We start from the raw sequence: 17,214 nt of genomic DNA, 5'->3' as shown, positions 1-17,214 counted from the left end.
AAGAGGGGCTTCGTTCTCCAAAACAGATGGCCTCCAGTTTGTGCCTTCTTGAGCACAAAGTAAGGAGGCTGATGCTCATCGCAAGCTTCTCCAAGGAGTTGGACAGTTTTGACTTCCCAACAGCAGCTGCTCACTCTGCTGCAAACGCAAGTAAATTAGAGGCAAATTGTTGTTTGTCAGGCCCGGTCCTAGCAATTCTGCTGCCGCCCTAGGCAAGATCAACATATGCCGCCCGTGCCATGTGTAGTATAAAGATTTAGAATGGATTGATCAACTAGAGTAGTAATGTGTACCATGCTTAATTGGTTGATTTCAGTTGAGCTTATTCAATTGGAAACGAAACACTGCTGGCAACTATTTACATTAGTTTGTGTAGCAATCACTAGGCAGCCAACTGCTTATAGTAGGAAACAGAGTTATCAATAATCCACGTAGATCACACATGACCCCCAACACAGTTCAAATTACAATAAACAGAACATTTAACATCATCCAGTAGAACTGTAAAAAGAGTGAGATATCATTTGAAGTGCTTTCATAAATGCATGGCGTGGGCCTCGTTTTACAGGGAGCATTGTAAAATTAGCTTTCTTTCAATGGACCAAACTTTAAAAAAAATTGTTTACATTTCGAATTTGCATGTCCAACATCAGTTTAATAATTTCTTTATTTTGAGGCCTCCTAGAGTGTCCTCTTGCCACTGCTGTAGTGCTGAATCACAGCGGGAGAGGGGCAGGGCTGACCCGGTCATGGGTAGAAGGGATTCCAGCTTTTGTCAAATTAACATCCCCCCAAAAAAAATGTAATTATATTTTGGCATTTTAGGTAACCCTAACCCTTTTCCTAACCTTAACCTAATTCTCCTAACCTTATACGTGAATTCTCCTAACCTGCTGCGTATGTTCTCCAAACCTGTTACGAAAAGTCAAATCAGATGTTAATTTGACAAGCTGTATCCCTTCTAGCCGTGACCTGCCTGCTGGCCCTGGTGTTCGTAGACAGCGGTGTTTGATTTATTAGACCTAATTTAAAATGTTCACGCCTAGGCTAAATTAAATTAGAGCGGCCTAGTTTTTAAAACAGCTGTTTTATTTATTAATAAAAACATTCATACAAATAGCCCATAGGACACGTCGTTTGCAAGTTATATTATGCAAATATTATATTTTGACTTGTTTTATTACTGTGTAGGCGAGTTGTTGTTCTCCTTGGCTAAATGTTTTTTTTTTAATGATATTTATTATTTATAGCAGGGATGAAGACATAACAGGAAATGTTTTGCTTTTCAATAAAATCAGTCATGTTGGTATAAGAACATCATTCTAACTTTACAGGCTAATTTCTATTCTGTTTCAAATGAATTCCAATAATGTAAATGTGATTTTGAGCACCGTAGGTGGACACCCTAATGCGTTATGCACCCAATGCATATGGATGTCTGGTCAATTTCTGACATGTCCTGTAAATGAACATCTTGCCGGTCATGTTGTCCTGCGCCAAATTGTCCTGCGCCAAACGGAAACCCTGCTCCAAACCTATTGGGTCACATGGGTTAGGCATAGTCAGTGTTCCTGTCCCCCCTTCTTTCATATAGGCCTGTTTCTCTCTGTACACATCCTGTTTCTCTGGGTTTGATTTACTCCACTCTGTGTCTATGTTGTTTCTCATTACTATGCAGACTGATCTGAGGTGTTATCCTATCCCTCCCTCCCTTTCTCCAGGTGGAGTCGGGGTATGGTTCAGAGTCCAGTCTGAGGCGTCATGGTTCCATGCTGTCTCTCACGTCCGCTGCCAGTGGCTTCTCCGCCACCTCCACCTCCTCCTTCAAGGTAAACTACCACCACAACACTGTTTGAAATTACAGCCCCTGGAAAGGTCTAGGCCAGTGTTTGTTAATCCTGGTTCTGGGGACCCAAAGGGACATTTTACTTTTTGCCCAGGATCAGGTGTATAGTGCTAGGGGGGGAAGCTAAAATGTACACCCCTTTTGGGTCCCCTGGGCCCAGTTTGTCAAAACGTTTAATCGGATCAGAATGATCCGGATTCTGTCATCCTCCTTTTTTGCTATCCCTGATCAGATCGGTCTCGCTATTTATTTTATTTATTTTATTTTTAACAAGTTTATCATAAAAAATAAACTGATAAAATCATTCTGATCCAGATACCACAATATCAAGATCACAGAATCTGTGTTTTTCCCCCAGTGCTTTGAATACACCTACACTTTACAATCTACTGGACAGGTTGTGGTTGAACTTCTACACTGTCATAGGGAAACAGAGATTAGTAAACTACATGAATAAAGCTACCTTAATTACAAATAATAGAGCCTGCATATCATTTATAAGTAAGTGGATGCATTTATTTGACACTTCTCAATATAACAACTGATCACATGCCTATACTGCCGTCAATTGAACATAATGAACCTTTTGGTTTTTAAATTGTAAGAAAGTTTTTTTTAAAACCTCCTCACCTTAGTTACATTTAACATTTCTTGGTTGTAGAGCCTTTCACCTTTCTGAATCCACCCTTCCAGTGGGATCGAGATAATCCAGATTTTTAGCATCAACTATTCTGATCACTACCCTTGAGAATTGAAAAACTCAAAACAACATTTAATCCTGATTTTAAAGGTCAAATTGGATTACTGAATCCCTATCCAAAGGATCCGAATCTCCTTTTTCCGTTTGGAAACCCAGTTCTAACATTTAATCCTATTCAATTGCCGAAATCCGATTTAGACCATTTTTGAAGAACTGGGACCAGGATTAGAAAACCCTGATGTCGTCAGCCCTCCCATTCATTCCCAATGCATGATTGTTGAATTATTTTCACATGTAACGGTGAACCCCTGTGTTTGTTTGTGTGTGGTGTTGGACCAGAAGGGCCACAGCCTGCGGGAGAAGCTGGCGGAGATGGAGACGTTCAGAGACATCCTGTGCAGACAGGTGGACACGCTACAGAAGTACTTTGACGGCTGCGCAGACGGCGTCTCCAAGGACGAGTTCCAGAGAGACAAAGGTACAAATGGATTTGACAAGAAACGTCTGCTGAATAATCATTTTAAAGTTCCATTTGGACTCTTGTACTTGAACTGGCCATTACAACTGCCTCTGTCACAGAGATGCATTTGCTCTGTATTTCTATGGTGTAAATACCACACCTGCCTAGTGGTTCCCCAGGAGGTAGATCCGTGATGGACTCTTGTTTGTCGTTTCCAGTAGTGGAGGAGGATGAAGATGACTTTCCCACAAGCACGCGTCCCAATGGTGACTGCCTTCACAACAACAACGGCAGCAAAGAGAAACGTGAGTAACAGTGTAGGTTTAAGCAATAAGGCCCATGGGGGTTGGTACAGTGCATTTGGAAAGTATTCGAGCACCTTCACTTTTTCCACATTTTGTTACGTTATAACCTTATTCTAAAAATCTACACACAATACCGCATAATGCCCAAGTGGAAAAACAAGTTTTTAGACATTTTTGCACATTTTATTAAAAATAAAAAACGGATACTTTATTTACACAAATTGAGCTCAAGTGCATCCTTGGAGTTTGCCAAAAGGCACCTAAAGGACTCTGACCATGAGAAACAAGATTCTCTGTTCTGATGAAACCAAGATTGGCCTGAATGCCAAGTGTCACGTCTGGAGGAAACCTGGTATCATCGTTACGGTGAAGCATGGTGGTGGCAGCACCATCCTGTGGGGATGTATTTCAAAGGCAGGGACTGGGAGACTCGTCAGGATAGTGCATCATCGTTACGGTGAAGCATGGTGGTGGCAGCACCATGCTGTGGGGATGTATTTCAAAGGCAGGGACTGGGAGACTCGTCAGGATAGTGCATCATCGTTACGGTGAAGCATGGTGGTGGCAGCACCATCCTGTGGGGATGTATTTCAAAGGCAGGGACTGGGAGACTCGTCAGGATAGTGCATCATCGTTACGGTGAAGCATGGTGGTGGCAGCACCATGCTGTGGGGATGTATTTCAGAGGCAGGGACTGGGAGACTCGTCAGGATAGAGGGAAAGATGAACAGAGCAAAGTACAGAGAGATCCTTGATGAAAACCTCCTCCAGAGCGCTCAGAACCTCAAACAGTGGCAAAGGTTCACCTTCCAACAGGACAACGCCCTAAGCACATAGCCAAGACAACACAGGAGTGGCTTCAGGACAAGTCTCTTAATGTCCTTGAGTGGCTCAGCCTGAGCCCGGACTTGAACCTGGTCGAATGCCTGAAAATAGCTGTGCAGCGACACTCCCCATCCAGCCTGACAAAGCTTGAGAGGATCTGCAGTGAAGAATAGGAGAAACTCCCCAAATACAGGTGTGCCAAGCTTGTAGCGTCATACCCAAGAAGACTTGAGGTTGTAATCACTGCCAAAGGTGCTTCAACAAAGTACAGAGTAAAGGGTCTGAATACTTATGTAAATGTGATATTTCTAGAAAACTTGTTTTTGCTTTGTCATTGTGTAGATTGATGAGAAAAGATGACAATTTAATCAATTTTAGAATAAGGCTGTAACGTAACAAAAAGTGAAGGGGTTTGAATACTTTCAAATGACTGTATATGGCCAATATACCACGGCTAAGGGGGGTTCTTATGCACGACGCAACACGGAGTGCCTGGATATAGCCCTTAGCTGTGGTATATTGGCCATATACCACCAACTCTGAGGTACCTTACTGCTATTATAAACTGGTTACCAATGTAAACAAGTAGTTTTGTATCATACCTAGAGTATGTTGCCTGATATACTAAAGCTTCCAGCCAATCAGGACCCAAACTACCTGGTGTATATAATCACCCTTATAGTAACTACTACTGGAGTTGCTACTACTCATAGCAGTTCCTTTGAGGAAGGCTCTTGACCCCTAAATAACTCTAGGGGTGATACACTGTGGATCACCGTGTTCTCATCCCAAATGTGTGTTTGTGTAGAATTTTGCGTGTTGTGCCTCAAAATATTTATCAGGTATTTTTTTTCTCTCCATCTAACAGTCTATCGCTCTCTTTTCGTTCTCAGTGTTTCTCCCTGCCAGTCCTAAGGGCATGAATGGGATCGACTTTAAGGGCGAGGCCATCACGTTTAAGGCCACTACAGCTGGGATCCTGTCTACCCTGTCCCACTGCATCGAGCTCATGGTGAAGAGGGAGGACAGCTGGCAGAAGAGGCTGGACAAGGTATGTCACAGCCTACTGCTTCCACAGCCAATCACATGTCTTCTTTAGCCAAGGTCACTGGAAGAATTCAACCCCTCACCTCCCATGGAAACTCTTCCCCAGTCAGGTTGTTGTTGCAGAAGAGTATGCGTTGTCAATCAACCTGGCGGGTAAAATAGAAGTGGACTGGTGTGTTTATGGTTTTAGCCAGTGAGCAGACCATACACCACTCATGCCAAGGTTCATGTAACTGGATGGGATTGGTGGATCCCGTCAATGCCCCACCCAGCCGAGATTGGCCACACTGTTGTGCAATAACATGTGAAAAGAATTCAACTCTTCAGGGGAGATCATGGTGGATTTCCATTCTATTAGGCTCTCATGTGATCTGTTGAATGACCGAAACATGGCCAGGTTGACATTCTTTCTGAAAGCACTTTGTAGTGAAGGCACTTGTTAAACACCTTTCAAGACACTCCTGCTTCTGAAGGTAGAGTTTGATTGTTTATTTAGACATTGTATGAAATAAACCACCCTTCAGCTGCCAGGGCTCGAAACTGCGACAAAAACACTAATTTTGAGCATTTGCCTTGGCAGTGCGACATCGGTCGCTTGGGTGTCAGTGAAGAAAATGTAGCTGGTCGCATTTAGTTTTTGGTTCACATTTTACTTTTTAAAATGTTATTATCAAGATGTATTCAAACAGCAATGGGTGTGTAACGATGGGTATGCAGACCAGGTATTCAAAAAGTCAAATTCAAATTCAGTAATCATGCCCTGTTTGAATGAATATTTCTTAAGTTGTTCTCAGTTAAATGTTGCCTGCAAAGTGAATGATATCATGGTGATTTGTATCAATCACGGGGCATTTGTTTAGTAAACTCTGCCATCACATGTAGCCTACACTATACATTGTACAGTACAATACACTAGTAGCCAAACATAATGGTATCTTCCTAGGCGCTCAATTTAAAGGGCTTAAAATTAAAATGTTATATTATTTATTTATTATTATTAATTATCTGTAGTGATTTTATAGGGCCCTACAACTGTAGTGATTTTATAGGGCCCTACAACTGTAGTGATTTTATAGGGCCCTACAACTGTAGTGATTTTATAGGGCCCTACAACTGTAGTGATTTTATAGGCCCTACAACTGTAGTGATTTTATAGGGCCCTACAACTGTAGTGATTTTATAGGGCCCTACAACTGTAGTGATTTTATAGGGCCCTACAACTGTAGTGATTTTATAGGGCCCTACAACTGTAGTGATTTTATAGGCCCTACAACTGTAGTGATTTTATAGGCCCTACAACTGTAGTGATTTTATAGGGCCCTACAACTGTAGTGATTTTATAGGGCCCTACAACTGTAGTGATTTTTATAGGCCCTACAACTGTAGTGATTTTATAGGCCCTACAACTGTAGTGATTTTATAGGCCCTACAACTGTAGTGATTTTATAGGGCCCTACAACTGTAGTGATTTTATAGGGCCCTACAACTGTAGTGATTTTATAGGGCCCTACAACTGTAGTGATTTTTATAGGCCCTACAACTGTAGTGATTTTATAGGCCCTACAACTGTAGTGATTTTATAGGGCCCTACAACTGTAGTGATTTTATAGGCCCTACAACTGTAGTGATTTTATAGGGCCCTACAACTGTAGTGATTTTATAGGGCCCTACAACTGTAGTGATTTTATAGGGCCCTACAACTGTAGTGATTTTATAGGGCCCTACAACTGTAGTGATTTTATAGGCCCTACAACTGTAGTGATTTTATAGGGCCCTACAACTGTAGTGATTTTATAGGGCCCTACAACTGTAGTGATTTTATAGGGCCCTACAACTGTAGTGATTTTATAGGGCCCTACAACTGTAGTAATTTTATAGGGCCCTACAACTGTAGTGATTTTATAGGCCCTACAACTGTAGTGATTTTATAGGGCCCTACAACTGTAGTGATTTTATAGGCCCTACAACTGTAGTGATTTTATAGGGCCCTACAACTGTAGTGATTTTATAGGCCCTACAACTGTAGTGATTTTATAGGGCCCTACAACTGTAGTGATTTTATAGGGCCCTACAACTGTAGTGACTGTTCAGAATCTCTAACAAGTAACAGCCTTTTTCAGATGGCGCAACAGTTTAATTTCTTCCCTCCAGACAATCAATGTAAATATGATATTGTCATAATAAAACAATTATTTGTGTATGGACGGTAGGTCATTATAGGCTTTAGGCTACTTGTTCAGCCCACAAATGAAAGATAACGTATTCTTGTCATTCGGGCCGGTAGCTTTCAATTGGCATTGGTCCAATGTGCTACTGGCAAATTTACCTGAATGTCGAGCACGGCGAGGGCATGTTAACTTGAAATGTGGCTAGTCATTACTAGCCTGGTTCTGTACGGAATGCAGGTACGTTATGCGACTCAGGTCATTATCGGCGCGCTGCGACTCAGGTCATTATCGGCGCGCTGCGACTCAGGTCAGTATTGGCGCGCTGCGACCAAATCATGTGCTGGTGCCATTTAACTGAGATAGTTTGTAGCACCAACGCCACCAGTGGAAAACGTTAGTCTGGAGCCCTGGCTGCATTTCTGTAAAGAAAGGTTTTAATGGGGATATGAATGGATTAAGAATTTAGATTGGAGTTTGTAGATACTGCAGTCTTTTGGTATCCGCCCAGACGCATGACAAAGCTCCACATCCTCACCCTGCTCAGCTGTCGAAAAACCAGTTCTTCCATCTTATTCCCAAGGCAAGTTGCCCAACCCCCAAAAAAGGTAGGAACAGGCTGCAGTTGGCTGATGCTACCGGATTGACACTAGCGTGGCCGGGTGTGTGTCTTGAGCGTAACCTATGTGGATCAGGGAGAGAGCGTCACAGGACGGGACACACACCAACACACAGACTGGACTTCGTAGTAGGATGACTGCTCGGACGTCTTGGTACAGTCTGTCTTCCTGGAAGCCCTCGTTACGCTTGGGGGCCGACTTCCTGAAATACGACGGCCGGAGATGGATCCCACTACAGACATGCAGCTTCTTCTTTACAGTAGGTGTGGGCCTAGGTCTCTGCTATGGTTACTACACTCCACAGTGGATTGGAATACACTCGAAATGGAACCTAGAACCAGAACTGACTGCTCTACTTCAGTTTTCTCCTTCCCTCCACTATTCTAGTCAATATTTGGATGTATTTGCAATTGTTACAAAGTGGTAGTGTATGACAATGGGGTTTATTCACTAGTTTGACAGATCTGTTCGTTTCGAGGTGGAGATCTTCATTCCGAAGGTACACGTTCTTTCTATCCTTAGTCAGTACAGTATGTAATGGACCTGGGGTAGAGATGAATCAGTACTGTCGTGGTCCATCTCGTAACACTTTGCGCTCCTCTCTCTCTCTCCACACTCCTTGTGACAGGTTCTCAGGCCGGTCGGCCAGGTTTAGTACACATAGATGGGGCACAGTGAGCTCGTCTCAGGGGTTGCCAGCCAAAGGCGAGACTCTTGTCTTGAGTCAGTTTTATTTGCCTGTGGTGGAGCTTGAGACTGGAGGTTAAACCAGTTTGAGCAGAAATAAACTCCCAGGCGTCTGCTGGCTGGTATGTAGGCCTGGATCACAGTGTGCTTATGTACAGAGAGAACACACACCAACGGGGTCAGGATTGAGAACTCTTTTGTGAACTAGACCTACTGTAGTCTTACCTACTGTAGTCTTACCTACTGTAGTCTTACCTACTGTAGTCTTACACTGATCTTAAAACAGTTATCTCCAGCAACTCTTATTTTCTGTTCATCCTCTGAAAGTACAGGCTTGTTGGCATGACAACTGTGGTTGATTATGGGCTTTTTAACCAGCTTGATAACTACCTTTTTATGTTTCATTTTAAACTAGCGTGAGATCCTACCATAAACGCATGCTCTACAAGAACAGTGTTCCTTCCAGTTGACACGTGTGTGGCGTGTGTGTGTGCGTTCAGGAGCTGGAGAAGAGGAGGAGGGTGGAGGATGCCTACAAGTCGGCCTTGAGTGAACTGAAGAAGAAATCTCACTACGGAGGCCCCGACTACGAGGTAATAATTCCAAACATTTCAAACTGACGACACTCTGACACTTCCACCTGTAGTGATGATGTATACTGGAACCACATGAGTGATCTTAGTCATGTTTTACCACTGGCTCATCAGTATAGATACTAGACTAGAAAATGGACATATTGCGGCTCATGGCTTTGACATTGTATTAGTCATAGTGGCTATTTCTCCGTCAGATTGCGGGGCATTGATTCCTGTTGCATGAGATTGATTTGGCTACTAGATGCTACATCCTGACCTGGAAGCAGTACGTCTGTCTGACTGTGGTGTTTCTACAGGAGGGTCCTAACAGCCTCATCAATGAGGAGGAGTTCTTTGATGCGGTGGAAGCTGCCCTGGACAGACAAGACAAGATAGAGGAACAGGTAGGGTACACAGGTAGGGTACAGGTACCCAGGTAGGGTACATTCTGTGTAGATCTGAGCAGCCTCTAGAGGGAAAAGCAATATGGTGGGTTGTCCACCTTTCCTACTACAGAGAAATCCTTTCCTTTCAGATCTAGCATGTAGATGTTGGACCTAGAGGTGTGAGCAATTTTTATTTTTTTATTTTTTTTAATATATTTTTTTATATATATTTTTTATATTTTTTGTGTAAATTTTATTTTAAATTGGACAACCTGAGAGTAATGTGGTGTTGATGTCTGGTTGTGTGTTCCTCCTCCGTGTCAGTCAGAGAAGGTGAGGATACCCAGACTGACCCCCGTCCCCCCTGGAGACGCATACTCCGTCATCGGGACACACCGCTTTGCCAAACAGGTACTCACACACACAGACCAACTAAATATGACAGCGTGTCACCAGTGCATTTAGCACAGTCAAGAGTCTGTTCAGTTTATATGGTTTGTCTCTGACGTTCTTCCCTCTCACTATGAAGCTGTTTCACTGTAACAGGCCTGCCAGTACATGGCTATTGGCGTCTTCTCCTCTGTAGGCCACATAGAGAGACATCTGAGATCGTGTGTGTGTTGGTTTGATACGTTTTCCAACATGGGTATTCTTACTGGGCCTTTCTCTGGTGGTGTTTGTGTGGGATTTCCTCTGCTCTCCAGCCAGGGTGTTTTACGCTGGGTTTCTATTGACCTCTCGTATTGATTTAGTCTGTTTTGTTTTGGGTAACCCTCTCATGTAGTGAAGGGTGGTAAACCCTCTCTGCTCGTCTTTCACGTGTGGCGGCATCCTGAGTCTCATTCCCTGGATGTTTTTTCTCCCCCTCTTTCTCCCCCTCCTCACCTCTTTATTTCTCTCCTCCCCTTTTCCCCTCTCTCCTTTCCTCTGTTCTCTCTCTCTCCCATCACACTTTCTCTCCACTCCTCCCCCTCTTCCTCTGCTGCGTAGCCCCATAGCTACTCTTCCTCCCTGTCCTCTGTTGAATTAGTCAGTGCCTCAGATGATGTTCACAGATTCAGCACACAGGTACTGTATGTGTTGAGCACCGCTAGCGTGTCACCAGCCCCCTGGGGATGCACACTGCCCTCTACTGACTGAGACTGGCTGCATGGGAATGACTAGGAGCTCTAATACACACTGTACTGTCTACATAGCTTCAACACTGACTGATGACCTGTTCTTCAACTCGTTGTCTCTGTTCCATCTTTCTGATGCACTTCAGTGTGTTTCCCCCCCCCCACCCCCACCCCCGAGATCTGTCTTCACACTGTCCAGGGCTGTCCTTGACGAGTCCATGTTCATTCCTTTTGCAAAATGATTAGAAGACATCTGTTATCAGAGTAGGCAAGCTGAGCTACAGGGCAGCTTCGATTCATGAAAACGTTGAGAAAGAGCCTCGTCATCGACTCGACATAACACAATGATATGGATTGCATTGTGTCTAGCATGAGAGGGAGTGTAGAGCTACGGCCACGCCCCCTGACCACCATCTGAGCTCAGCGGATGCAATGCACGACTGGATTCCTGTAGTTACCCCTCCCTCGCCCCCTCTTCCTCCCTCGCTCCCTCATTCACTGCATGATCAGGCATGGACCCCAGCAATGTGAGCATCAAGTGTGCTGTCTGTATGTCCTGTACCTTGTCTTCTTCTCCCTCCCGGTGATACTGTCTCTCTAATAGTGGCATGTAGTTCAGGCAGAGACTGCTACACCGCAGTGACTGCAGGCCCGCTACATCTGACGTCTGACTGTCTGTCTCAGGTGGAGGACGTGGTTCAGAATCACATGACCTACTCCCTGCAGGACATGGGTGGCGACGCCAACTGGCAGCTGGTGGTGGAGGAGGGCGAGATGAAGGTGAGGATGGGGCTAGCCAGCGTGTTTAGACTCTACCTACAGACTATACACACTGCCCCCTGCATGCCTAGTATAGAAGACTACCTACCCGCTCACTCATACCGTGAACAGTGATGTGTGTGTATGGGGCCAATATGGCTACTGTCGCTGTGTATGGGGCCAATATGGCTACTGTCGGTGTGTATGGGGCCAATATGGCTACTGTCGGTGTGTATGGGGCCAATATGGCTACTGTCGGTGTGTATGGGGCCAATATGGCCACTGTCGGTGTGTATGGGGCCAATATGGCCACTGTCGGTGTGTATGGGGCCATTATGGCTACTGTCGGTGTGTATGGGGCCAATATGGCTACTGTCGGTGTGTATGGGGCCAATATGGCTACTGTCGGTGTGTATGGGGGCCAATATGGCTACTGTCGGTGTGTATGGGGGCCAATATGGCTACTGTCGGTGTGTATGGGGGCCAATATGGCTACTGTCGGTGTGTATGGGGCCCAATATGGCTACTGTCGGTGTGTATGGGGCCCAATATGGCTACTGTCGGTGTGTATGGGGCCCAATATGGCTACTGTCGGTGTGTATGGGGCCCAATATGGCTACTGTCGGTGTGTATGGGGCCCAATATGGCTACTGTCGGTGTGTATGGGGCCCAATATGGCTACTGTCGGTGTGTATGGGGCCCAATATGGCTACTGTCGGTGTGTATGGGGCCCAATATGGCTACTGTTGGTGTGTATGGGGCCCAATATGGCTACTGTCGGTGTGTATGGGGCCCAATATGGCTACTGTCGGTGTGTATGGGGCCCAATATGGCTACTGTCGGTGTGTATGGGGCCCAATATGGCTACTGTCGGTGTGTATGGGGCCCAATATGGCTACTGTCGGTGTGTATGGGGCCCAATATGGCTACTGTCGGTGTGTATGGGGCCCAATATGGCTACTGTCGGTGTGTATGGGGCCCAATATGGCTACTGTCGGTGTGTATGGGGCCCAATATGGCTACTGTCGGTGTGTATGGGGCCCAATATGGCTACTGTCGGTGTGTATGGGGCCCAATATGGCTACTGTCGGTGTGTATGGGGCCCAATATGGCTACTGTCGGTGTGTATGGGGCCCAATATGGCTACTGTCGGTGTGTATGGGGCCCAATATGGCTACTGTCGGTGTGTATGGGGCCCAATATGGCTACTGTCGGTGTGTATGGGGCCCAATATGGCTACTGTCGGTGTGTATGGGGCCCAATATGGCTACTGTCGGTGTGTACGGGGCCCAATATGGCTACTGTCGGTGTGTACGGGGCCCAATATGGCTACTGTCGGTGTGTACGGGGCCCAATATGGCTACTGTCGGTGTGTACGGGGCCCAATATGGCTACTGTCGGTGTGTACGGGGCCCAATATGGCTATTGTCGGTGTGTACGGGGCCCAATATGGCTACTGTCGGTGTGTACGGGGCCCAATATGGCTACTGTCAGTGACTGTGTGCTATCTCAGGTGTACAGGAGAGAGGTGGAGGAGAACGGCATCGTTCTGGACCCTCTGAAAGCCACCCATGCAGTGAAGGGTGTGACCGGACACGAGTTGTGCCACTACTTCTGGGACACGGACGTACGCAATGACTGGGAGAGTGAGTCTATCTGCCTCTTTCATCATCAGATTAACTTCATAGATTAGCATCTTTTTGTTTTCTTAATTTGCACACAACGTCTTGAATTTTTGTTTTTGTCCTGTCTTGCTCTATTTCTCTTCCAGCCACCATTGAAAACTTTAACGTGGTGGAGACGCTCTCAGACAATGCTGTTATAGTCTACCAGACACACAAGGTAATATACCTCTGGTTCTTCAGGTTCACCGTAGTCGGTCAGGCTCTCAGATAGGTCACCTTTGACTGACAGCCAATGGTTGTGTTTCAGAGAGTATGGCCTGCCTCTCAGAGGGATGTCCTCTACTTATCAGCTATCAGGAAAATCCTGGCGACCAATGAGAATGACCCAGACACGTGGCTGGTCTGCAACTTCTCTGTAGATCACGATAACGCCCAGGTGAGTTCCACAGACACACCCAGGGATTGTTGTCATACATGTTCTTAACATCTGATTCTAGGGATCGATGTCGCATTGGAAGGGGTAAAGAAGTGTCTTCCGCTCTCCTCTTACCTTTTCGTTGTGTAGCCCACCAACCGGTGTATCCGTGCCAAAATCAACGTGGCCATGATCTGCCAGACCCTGGTGAGCCCTCCAGAGGGCAACAAAGAGATCAGCAGGGACAACGTCCTCTGTAAGATCACGTATGTGGCCAACGGTGAGTACAGCAGCTCAATATCTTTTTCATGTCCCCAAATGGTTGTCCTTATTTGCCTGGTCAAGTTGACTTTATCCACCGCTATAAAAATCTTCTTCCATTATGTTCCTTATTTGACCAAATGGAACCCAGCTAAGCTGCTCTGGTATATAGAGCTTTTATGGCAGAGCTTTGTGTGGATGGAGAATGAGAGTTAAATGTTGAATATAACTATATATCACTCCATGCAGGCTTACTGTTTGTAGCTATGTATTGACCGAGAGGTTGTTTTTCCCTAGTGAACCCTGGAGGCTGGGCCCCTGCCTCAGTCCTTAGAGCCGTGGCCAAGAGGGAATACCCCAAGTTCCTCAAACGCTTCACCGGCTACGTCCAGGAGAAGACCAGCGGAAAACCTATCCTCTTCTAAATCTCACCGGTAATACCTAACTCAAACCCCCTCGTATCCTCACAGCCACAAGCCTTCTATATAGATCATAGACATTGAATTACTCTTTACCACACATGTCAAATGAATAAATCAGTTGAGGTTGTCTTTCATTGTGTGCCACATTGAAAATATTTTTTGTATTTCTTTTCTCATTAGTCCACTGTTGCATGTCACGTTTAAGATGCGAAGTGTCACCACCATGAATCATTTGAATAAATAAAATAGTTTTTGAGTGGATTTTCCCTCTTTTTTTGGTAACTTTCTTTCTCCTTGTCTTCTCTCAGGTGTTGGAAGGCGAAACACCTTTTTGTCCTGAAGAGATATGGGCTCCCACAGACTACATTACCCATTCATCTGTCAACCGGAATTTCTTTACAAATCATCCAGAATGTTCCAGATGAAATAATCGTATCAGACTGATTTAGGGCTTTAATCCATCAGTAGTTGCTAGCCACCTGAGCCACAAAAACATTGTTAAACTGTCCATGGATGTGTTTGTATATAAATTCAAGAATTTCTGAAACGACAGAACCAATCTTTTTGTAAATTGTTTTGTACTATACTTTTATCACTGATTATCACAGCGTCTTTTCATGCTGTTAATTTCACTACAAAGAAGGAAACTGAGTAGAGGCAAAGTATGGCTAACCTTCTTCTCCTCTCCCTCTAGTGACGACCTGTGGTCTGATGGGGGGAGGGAGTCCAAAGCTTTGTACACTTTTTGGCTAAAATCTCTATATTTGTAAAGGAGCTCTATGGATGTGATGTATTATACAGAGGCCGAGATAATTAGTTTACCGGTCGGTGTATGTGAATTGACTTAAGGCAACCTGGAATTGGAAGAACAAGTCTCTATTGTCATATGTTCTTTGATTTGACAGTATGGATGGATAAAATTGAAGTAATCTGTTGAATGTGACCCAGCAACACTATCAAGTGTTGGTTGCCCCCTCCCTCTCACTGTTTTGTCCAAGTAACATACAGCTTATATACGTTGTGGTTGTTGGGAGGGCCGTTTCAACATGACATTTCACATCCCGACACGATGCTTTAGACACCAGGACAAATCCACAGAGCTCATCTATCTACTACAGTATAATATGACCAGATGTGCTTTTAGATTGAGACACTAAACATTTCACACCTCAAGATTGTGCAATCAAAAAGTCTGTAAAGCTGAGGGCAGAATCCTCCAATCAGCTTCTCAGAATCCATGGGGAAACAGCGTTGTCAGGAGCGACATCAGCTGAATACATTTGTCTTGAATGTTCTATATAAAGAATGGGCACACTTTGTATATTTCTAAGTCCTCTTCAAGTGTTATTTGCACTAAATAATGCAATTGGACAATGTTCGATAAATTAAAATCGCTACACTACAGAAATGAGCTGACTTGCATTTGTACTTTACACTAGCAAATGAGCAGGGGTTTGGTGTGGATGTGTCCCTCATTACCTCTTGCGTTCTACATGAATGAATAGGAAATGTGAGAGAAGTGTCAAGCATTTTTATTTATTTTAGGAGTGTCTTTACATTCAATGATTCAAATATTTCTCTTCAGCAAACCGTATATTTGAGATTTATGTAATAAATTATGGTCTCAAAACCGACGCGTGATCATGGAATTCGGAGAGACAGTTGGGTGAGGTCATGTACCAGCTTCTCAGTCTAAAATGGAGACCAACTGCTGCTTAGCAATAAAGAGGACACGCTTGTTCAGTATCAGAAAATCCTCAGCCATGACACCCCTTCCCCATAAAACTAGTCTGTGCATCAAAAACAATCTACCGTAGTCCTTCATTGTCTGTGCATCTACCCACGTACTTAGCAATGACATACATAGGTGTACTTAATGTAAAAATGTGCATATTCCACCGATCCAAAACTGTGTTTAGGTTTGGTGATCACTTAAACCCAACATTCAAGAAAAATAGTTCTTACATACAGTATTCAAAACTAACATCCAAAGTGCCATTTTGTCAGGAACGAGTGCATATCACCCTCCTCCATGGAGCTGGAGACCCAGAAACACTGACCCTATCTCAGGTCAACAGCAGGCCTTCAAACTGCTCCTTTACTTCATAGCAAGATGGTTGGTTGGCTGGCTACCTTCAACATAGCAGCCAATGAGTTTGGCCTTGGCGGTTTCAGAATGTATCAGTTCCATTTACAGCATAATGAGTCCAGGCTCGTCCAGATTGGCCTTGTTTTCCATGACACCATCACACTTTTGCAACGGCCAAGATGCTGTTGTCACTGTAAACATTCATCCAACCAGCTACTACAAAGCAAGTGCTATAACTTTTAAATCACTTTAAAGAGTCACTTCTGGTCAGTAAGAAAATTAAAACATTCAAATAAATGTTTTTCTATACTTTTTCTAAATATATATGAATTTATAGGCCATGGAAAAAGGAATATTCCAGAAAAAGAAAAAGGAACTTTTCTGACATACTCTAAGAAGCAGTTGGGTCTGAAATTGATCACAATTATGGAATGTCATGTAATTCCAATGGATGTCAATCACTGATTTCATTGGTGTCTTGTTTCAGTCCATCAGCCTATCAGATGTGAGCATCCCAGTCCTTTGTTTTGGTGACAGAGTGGATCTAGCAGCGCTGGGGGTGGAGTCAAAGGAGCCCTGTCCAATGGAGTGTAGCGATTGTCAGATGATTGACAAAAGTAAAATGGTGGAGGAAATGGTTGTCTGTAAGCTTCCCCTTTCACTGAAACACAAGAGAGAAAGTGCAGTGTGAGTAAATACTACAAATACAGCTCATATCACCTTGACAGATCTGTTCCTAAGGCAGGGGTGGGCATCTTCAGTCCTGGAGGGCCAAATCGAATTTGATTTGTCACATGCGCCGAATACAACAGGTGTTCACTTACGAGCCCTTTCCCACTAATGCAGAGATAGTAAGAGACATTTTCTAAATTAAAAAAGTAACACAAAAATAACGAGGCTGAATACAAG

The 17,214-nt window shown here is 44.4% G+C and overlaps 2 protein-coding genes across 7 annotated transcripts in view; one reads left to right on the top strand and one right to left on the bottom strand.

Annotated features, from left to right (window-relative positions):
• The window catches only part of LOC139411014 (ceramide transfer protein-like), a 35,402-nt gene extending 19,597 nt beyond the window's left edge, over nt 1-15,805 (top strand). The window contains exons 4-18 of one of the 6 annotated variants that reach the window (XM_071156789.1): nt 1,722-1,829; nt 2,886-3,024; nt 3,225-3,311; nt 5,030-5,187; nt 9,156-9,248; nt 9,548-9,634; nt 9,941-10,027; nt 10,607-10,684; nt 11,419-11,514; nt 13,007-13,139; nt 13,265-13,335; nt 13,426-13,554; nt 13,684-13,813; nt 14,092-14,228; nt 14,525-15,739. In XM_071156789.1, coding sequence (XP_071012890.1) covers nt 1,722-1,829; nt 2,886-3,024; nt 3,225-3,311; nt 5,030-5,187; nt 9,156-9,248; nt 9,548-9,634; nt 9,941-10,027; nt 10,607-10,684; nt 11,419-11,514; nt 13,007-13,139; nt 13,265-13,335; nt 13,426-13,554; nt 13,684-13,813; nt 14,092-14,219 — 1,524 coding nt within the window. In that variant the 3' untranslated portion in view covers nt 14,220-14,228; nt 14,525-15,739. Of the gene's footprint in view, nt 1-1,721; nt 1,830-2,885; nt 3,025-3,224; nt 3,312-5,029; nt 5,188-9,155; nt 9,249-9,547; nt 9,635-9,940; nt 10,028-10,606; nt 10,685-11,418; nt 11,515-13,006; nt 13,140-13,264; nt 13,336-13,425; nt 13,555-13,683; nt 13,814-14,091; nt 14,229-14,524 lie in introns of all 6 variants that reach the window. The other 5 variants (XM_071156790.1, XM_071156791.1, XM_071156793.1 and 2 more) reach the window with 5 other exon arrangements.
• LOC139411015 (phosphatidylinositol 4-phosphate 5-kinase type-1 beta-like) overlaps nt 15,733-17,214 on the bottom strand; it is a 97,140-nt gene continuing 95,658 nt past the window's right edge. The window contains exon 15 of the mRNA XM_071156796.1: nt 15,733-16,966. Coding sequence (XP_071012897.1) covers nt 16,964-16,966 — 3 coding nt within the window. The 3' untranslated portion in view covers nt 15,733-16,963. The remainder of the gene's footprint in view (nt 16,967-17,214) is intronic.

This window comes from Oncorhynchus clarkii, chromosome 6 (genome assembly GCF_045791955.1).
Source record: "Oncorhynchus clarkii lewisi isolate Uvic-CL-2024 chromosome 6, UVic_Ocla_1.0, whole genome shotgun sequence".
Taxonomy (NCBI): domain Eukaryota; kingdom Metazoa; phylum Chordata; class Actinopteri; order Salmoniformes; family Salmonidae; genus Oncorhynchus; species Oncorhynchus clarkii.
This window is presented reverse-complemented; position numbering and strand designations above follow the sequence as displayed.